The 7,374-nt window shown below is 39.5% G+C and overlaps 1 protein-coding gene across 1 annotated transcript in view; it reads right to left on the reverse strand.

The window, feature by feature from the left end:
* sim2 (SIM bHLH transcription factor 2) overlaps nt 1-3,333 on the reverse strand; it is a 17,926-nt gene extending 14,593 nt beyond the window's left edge. Inside the window, exon 1 of the mRNA XM_008280085.1 lies at nt 3,159-3,333. Within this exon, the coding sequence (XP_008278307.1) occupies nt 3,159-3,333 (175 nt within the window). The remainder of the gene's footprint in view (nt 1-3,158) is intronic.
* Nucleotides 3,334-7,374: the final 4,041 nt, after the last annotated feature.

Here is a 7,374-nt window from a genome sequence, read left to right on the forward strand (position 1 = left end):
ACACAAAATAAATCCCAGCCAAGGGTCAGGAATGTGACACATCATGACCTGTGCTTCTCAGTGATTCATACGTAGACGTTAACTGTCTGTACTATGTATTATGATATATTTGATTTCTCCTGCCACACACTGAATGTTGTGTTTTTGTCATAACTACACTTTGCAAAAGTATTTACATCAAAATGTTTTGGCCTGCGTGGATTTACGAGCTCATATTTCCGCTTCCTGCACAGTTCTGCACAAAGTCTGATAGAACAGAGCTCACTTTGTAGAATCACTTTGGATTTTTACAAGAACGGTGATTTCATACCAGATCTGATAAAACCTTGTTACTAAAGCGATATGGAAAATACGGAATGAAAACTGACCAACACAAGTTTTAAAGGAAACATAGAGCATGAAAGTTCACAGTGCATTCATTTTCTGTTTTACGACTTCTTGAAGTGAAATGGATGTTATACATGTAAATGTCAGAGCACATTATGGTTTTATTTGTAAAATCTCTGACTAACCAGTACCTGCAGCATAAATGAGAATCAGTTATTGCAGTTTTAAAATAGAAAGACACTGAAGTGCCAGAAGCTCTTATTGTACTAATACAGTGTTTGAGTAAAAACTGAACTGGCTCTGAAAATGACATTACAATTTAAAACAAAACTATTTTATTTCTTCTTTTTTTTGTCAGTTTCATGTAGGTTAACTCATCATCATCATCATCATCATCATCATCATCATCATCATCACTGCTGCTTGACATGAGCACGGTGGTCCAGACAGGTTTGGTTCTACCCAGGACGCTGGTCAGAGCCTCAGCCGCCTTTGGGACGATGTGTGCTGAAGGCTTATGGGACTGGAGAGAACAATTCAAGACCACTTGGCTGCTCCAGAACCATAAATCCAAGTAGGTTAACTATGTGAACCAGATATAATCCTTTTATATGAAGCAGTGACCTTGTTGGATTCCTGATGTTCTTTCTCCTATATAATGACTTCTATTTACAACTTTTCCAAAATAGAAACTAACACCAAAATAAAATAGGAGATATAGCAGCAATATACAAAACTATCCTCTCAGACTAAAGGCTGTTTACATTATTCAATGCTTTGAACACATGTTGCCATAACAACCACGTTTCCAGCTTCATTCTTCTTTTATTTTTTGCCGTTTTTTTTGTTTTTGTGTCGTTTGGATAATTCGGGTAAAACATGCACATGTGTGATTTGTATTTATTTATTTAAACACAGTTTTTAGATAGAATCAACATGTTTTAGACCAAATGACTAAAAATATGCAAATTAATAATATTCAGTTTGAGCTGCCGTGATATCGATTCAAATGAAATTCAGTTTTATTTGTGTGGCGCAATTTGCAACATTTGTCACCTCACAGCGCTGAACACAATAAAATATAGACCTTAGAATTAAAACAGAACCAGCAATCCAAAGTTTGGACTCTGAGCAGCGGTGGACGGAACCAGAACACCGAGGAAGGAAGGAAGGAAGGAAGGAAGAAAATATCTACGTCCTGAAATGTAAAAGCGACGAAAAGCGCCGAGAATGAACAAATGAAAGAGCAGCGATGAAGGAAACAGATTCAGGTGTTGGTGCTGTTTTTACAATTTAAATGAGGAGATCTGTTTACAGGGAAAGTTCAGCACATCTTCCAAATAAAACGTGGTGCGGTCATAAAAACTATAAACTATTATTATTATCATTGTTGTTGTTGCTTTGCTGATATTGTGGAATCTTAAAATCCACATTTAAACAATATCAGTAAAAAAAAATAGCCCTTCAGTAACATGCAGTGAACAACCGGCCTGTTGTCTCTGGAGCTCTGCGGACAAACGAGTCGCTCCGCGGCCTCGGGGCGAGGCCCGGCCTGCAGGGCCGTGGTTCGGGCTCACCTCAGCCGGACACCGCGGCTCTCTGTCCGCTAACCTGCTGCTGGGAAGCGGCCTCATCACATAATAATCCGCCGTGATGAATGACCGAGGTGTCTGTACTGGACATGAGCTCTCAGTCAGACTGGGAATGATGTCATAATTAAGAACATTAATACATTAAAAATGGTGAGAAGCAGCCAGACAGAGTTCGGTTCCTTTTACTTGTGATGGTCACATTCAGTCACTCATTGAAGTTAGAATAAAGTAAATAAAACACAAACATATTATGAATACTAATAATAATAGTAACCATAATGATATGATATCATCATAATAATCCTGATAATAATTATAATGATGTTAATAATAATAATAATAATAATAATAATAATAATAATAATAATAATAATAATAATGTTATATTATATTATCCTATAAGCTACGTGGTGTTCCAGCTTCTACATTCTGTGAACAGTCCATTAAAGCAGCAGCAGGATGTTTCCTCCATCGTCCGGTTTGTCTCCTTTCTATCAGACACGGAGGCCAAACTGTACCACGGTCTTATTCCTCTTCTTGTACAAAGAAACATCACCTGAACACTGATTATAATTCCTGCTTATTGAAACGAGGAGCTACACTTTCAAATACTTTTAGTATTATTTGGAAAAAGTAAATCCAGTCATAAGAGAAGCCAAAGACAGAGTAAAACGTGGGTTGTGTGTTTTGACAAAAGTGTTTTTAGCGCATTAAACTGGATGTTAATGAGATAAGCTTTTACTAAACCAGTGGTTCTCAAACTGGGGGTCGGGACCCCCCATGGAGGTCCCAAAATAATATCAGGGGGTCACCAGATCATTGTAAAATAATAATAAAAATAAAGCCTGCATTTATCAAACACATTTGCATCAGGGCTGTCAAAATATAAAGTGTAAACTTCTTCCCACTCCTGTTTTGAATTTGTTAATATTAAGGTTTCATTATGTGAGATTCTTCTTCTTTTGAAATTTTCAAAACTATTTTCAAAAGTATTTACATTTGTTTCGATATAATTTGCGCGAAAAAAAGTCAAAAAAAAAATCAAAAAAAAAATTAAAAAAAAAAGAAAAATAAAGAGAGTAAACATTAAAATTAAAAAAATAATTGTAAAAACATCAGACTAAAAACAGAAGAAAAATGAAAAATGAAAAAACCAAAACAGACTCACCAAACCAAACGGGCCGGGCCCAGAAAGTTTGAGACCTGATCTGATCTTAAATGCTCTCTGAGGGCTCCTACCATCGGGGAAGACGCTCCTCATCTTCAGGTAGCTGCTGGTCAGCCGGATGATGGAAGCCTTGTCCAGCTGGGAGGTGATGGCCGCTGGCAGAGGCAGCAGCTTGGCCAGCTCGTAGAACTCTCCGTTCTCTTTCTCTCTGCGCGTCTTGGCCGCGTTCTTGGATTTTTCCTTCATTTCTGAAAGTTTCACAGAAATAACGGTCACGTAAACCCATGCAAGGAAATATCCTACAGCTGGCTTATGTTCCAGATAAACTCCACGTCCAGCATCTGGGTGTCTACACTGCTGGGATCAGGCACGGAACCAGCAGCAGGAGTCATGGATCCATCAGCACTCGGGGACGACTCATCTTCATTAAAGCTCTGCTCAAGTGGAGCGAAGTTCAACTTTACCTGCAATCAAACCAGGAGCCAAAGTTGCAGAAAATCCTGGAAAACACGACGGAACACTTCAGTGTTCTCAGTTCACGCACATCTCCGTCCAGACGTCCAGACGTGGAGCTACGCTGCTGTGTGGACGCGGACAGCCTCTGGTGACGGCAGGAAGAACAGCTCTGACGGGATCCAGAGGACGGAGCAGGACTCGGAGAACCCAGCTGATGTGAACAGACCCCCCTCTCTCTCTCACACACACACACACACACACTCTGTGAAGAGGAAGAACCAACAAACTACACACTGATCACTTTCTTTTTCTTGTTGTGTAAAATATATGAATAGTTCATTTGCAAAATCAGATCACTCAGTTTTGCAGATTTTCAGAAAACTTGTTTTTTTGAGACAAAATGAATCAAAGTGAAGCTGAGTGGATCTGACTCAGTAGAAATGACAAAAATAGAGAGATAACTGACTGATGATTGATGATGGAAACGTGGGTTTTCTGAAGGTTTGTGAAGGTTTTCTGTTTCAGCAAATGAACTCTTCACTTATTTTTATTGTTTCTAAGAACACTAGAACTTGCTGTTGGTCCACATCCTGCTGATTCTTCATTAAAATAGTGGAAACGTGATTTAGACTTAGACTGACTTTATTCATGCCAGAAGGATGTTCTGGTGTTACAGCAGCATGACTGTTCAACAAAGAGGGTAAACAAGACAACACAGAATGTTCTGGTACAAAATGAAGGTAAAATCAAACAAGATAAAAATACAGAAAATATAATAAAGAAGAAAGTCCACAAAATGTACAAAAATATATGATTATATATGATGTGTTTAATTTGAAATAAAAGAATAATTACAATCAGCATAACTACAAAACAATTGAAAAAATCATGTCACAAAAGGTTGTGTCTTTATGAAGCTGTAATTTCTTTGATCTTATCACAATAAAAGAACAGTTTCTACCCACGAGCTGTCCCTGAACGCCACAAATACCCATGAATCATTCTTCAGTGTAAAATAGAAATTCTCTGTTCATACACTGAGTGCAATCATTTCTCAGTTGTTTTTTATTTTATATTTGTTTGTTTGTTTTTATTCTATTTTTTCTATTCGTCAACCCATTGTCGTGTAAACTGTCTAGTATTTTTAAAGGTTTTACACGATGTCTTGTTCACTTTTTGCTTCCTGATGTTTGGCCCTGCCGACGAGAGCTGCTCACTCCGATGTCGTCGTTCTTTCTTGTACAAAGACGATAAAGAGATTCTGACTGAGAGCTGATAAATCAGGAGAAAGAAGAGAAACAAGTTGATGTGTTTGATTATCCTGAACGATAAACTCAAGTAAAAGCAACCGTCTTACCTGGAATACTGAGAATCTTAAGTGGAATGAATACGTCGGGGTGTTAAACTCTGGAGCCTCCTCCCTGTGGGCCACTGTCTGCACAGGCAGTGGGTGGGCTTCCTTGTCAGTTTGGAAGCAGACAGAGAAGTATTTGCTGACCCCAGATGCTCTAAACTGTCTTCAGTGTGTAGAACATCACTTCTCTGATGGAGGTTAGCAGGTTAGAATCGGCTACAGCAGTGTTTTTAGTGATTATGTCACAATATGTCTTCATGTTTTCACACGGGATAGAAAGCATTTTGCATTTTTACTTGCTTGGAGTCGGTACTGGTTGTATCTAGTTTTAACTCTCGGTATGTATAAGACCATTTCAGATCCAGGAAGACTGTGGATCATAGAAGCTGTCAGGTGTCCACAGAAGATACAAGAGATCTGTTATGTCAGAGAACCCAGAAAGAGGAGGCAGACACAGGATAACAAGTCCATTATAAAAAGCTCAAACTCAATCATACAAACAGTATTAAACAATGGGAACAACAAATCAGACTAAATCTAACAAACAACAACTCAAGGAACGAATATTAACAAATCTAACAAAAGGGGCAGATTTATAGAACTAGTGAGGAAATTAAACACAACATATAACTGGCAAGAGGAGAGACAAAAGTGAGCAAACACAAACATGGGAAATTCTGAAAACGTACAAGATAATCCAACAATGGAATGGAATCTAAGAGAAACTGATATTAACTGAACTAACAAAACTGGAATACTCACAGGGAAATGGAACTGAACCAGAGGAAAGAGGGAGGCTCCAGAAATAGGGGGTCGGTGATAAGAGCTGGAGCTGGCAAAGGCACAGGCAGGAAACAGGTCGGGACCAGCAGCAGGTAAAGGCTGGTGGGGACAGGATCAGGGTGGTGAGGGTGTTACTGGTTCAGGGTGATCAGGCTGCCGGGGAAGGCAGGTAGACGACAGGTCGGGGATCGCCATAGTTAATGATCTGGTAAAGAAAGGTGGAATGAACCAAGTTTTAAGGAAACAAGGTAACTGTGAGCAGGTGAGCTGATCCCTGCAGCTGTCTCCAATACCTGCAGTTAGGCCACTGCATGCAGGGCTGGGAGGAGAGAGGGAGGGCAGGAGGGCAGGAGGGCATCAAGGCTGAGCAAGAGGGAGAGGAAAGGAGAAAGAAAGAGGCAGACAGGCAGGGGCTGAGGCCACGGGTAGGGGGTCATGACAAGACCAACACACATGTTTTATCAGGAACAAGACTGATTTTTGTTAATAAAGAAAGGTTGATAACCAAGACTGAAACCAAGATACAACACATACAACAGCATTGTTATGTTGAGGGAGGCCTGTATAGTGTCACCTGTGAATAGGGTTTTGGCCGCCAGGGGGCATCAGTTAGACTGGAGAGATGTTCCTTTTGCTCTTTTATTGACTGTAAACAAAGTGGTATATGGATGAAACAAGAAAGGAATTGAATTGAGTAAACAATACGTGGGTAGTGTAACAAGGCTGCTCAACACTCGTGGCGGCGTAAACAAATGACATTCGACTGCAGATTTTACTTTTACAACCTAATTATTGAATGGCCAGCTGAAAATGGCTTTTTAAAGGCTGAATGTAAATTAGAAAATAAAATCTAATTTAAAAAATAAAAATAAACACAATAAATAACAATTTCTCGATGGGGCTGTAGAATCAGTGGCAAAGTTTACACCCAGGCTCAGAACAATTCATTTTTCTGGGTTTTTTTTAAAATAGAGGCTCTGTTGTAGGAAATCAGCAGCATCCAGGCTGCCAGCTGATCCCCTGCAGCCTGATTCAGAACATCCCTATCAGGACAGAGTACAGTGGCATTATTGATCATTGATCTTGCAATGGAAATACATTGAATTTATTTTAATTTTTATTTACTTAACAGAAGTATTGACATGTATATTATGCAAAAAAAAAAAAACAAGAAAGGCAAAAAAGGTTCATGGACACTCCCCATTATCAGTGTGGTAGAGCCTTGTAGGGTCCCATCCTGACAGCCTGAGCTTCCCTTTAGGTTCTTCCTCCTCTACTCTCATCTCTCTCCTGCTCCTCCACTCGGCTCTCCTTCACTTTGCTCCACTTCTCCTCCCTGTCTGATGTTACTGGTCTTATAAGTTAAACATTAACGTTCGATTATTTACACTCACATCACATCTGATTACAGTGTGATCACTATTTTTTATCGAACCATCATTATTTATGAGTCAGTAAAAGGCTAATGATACCTGGCAAGCGTTATCTCCATCAGGTGTCTTTCTCTTCTAAGATAAATGTGTGAACAAGTTCATCTGAAGATGCAGTCAGCAGTTCCATCACGGCGTTTAGATGTTAGCTTAATGCTATCAGTTAGTTTACTCGCGTTAGCCACACTGAGTTGGCCCCGGGCCCAATTAACTTAAGCTACCGATGTGCTACGAAACAATAGCGGCCGTCAATGTTTTGCTAAA

Source organism: Stegastes partitus, unplaced genomic scaffold, assembly GCF_000690725.1.
Source record: "Stegastes partitus isolate 25-593 unplaced genomic scaffold, Stegastes_partitus-1.0.2 Scaffold180, whole genome shotgun sequence".
Taxonomy (NCBI): Eukaryota; Metazoa; Chordata; class Actinopteri; family Pomacentridae; genus Stegastes; species Stegastes partitus.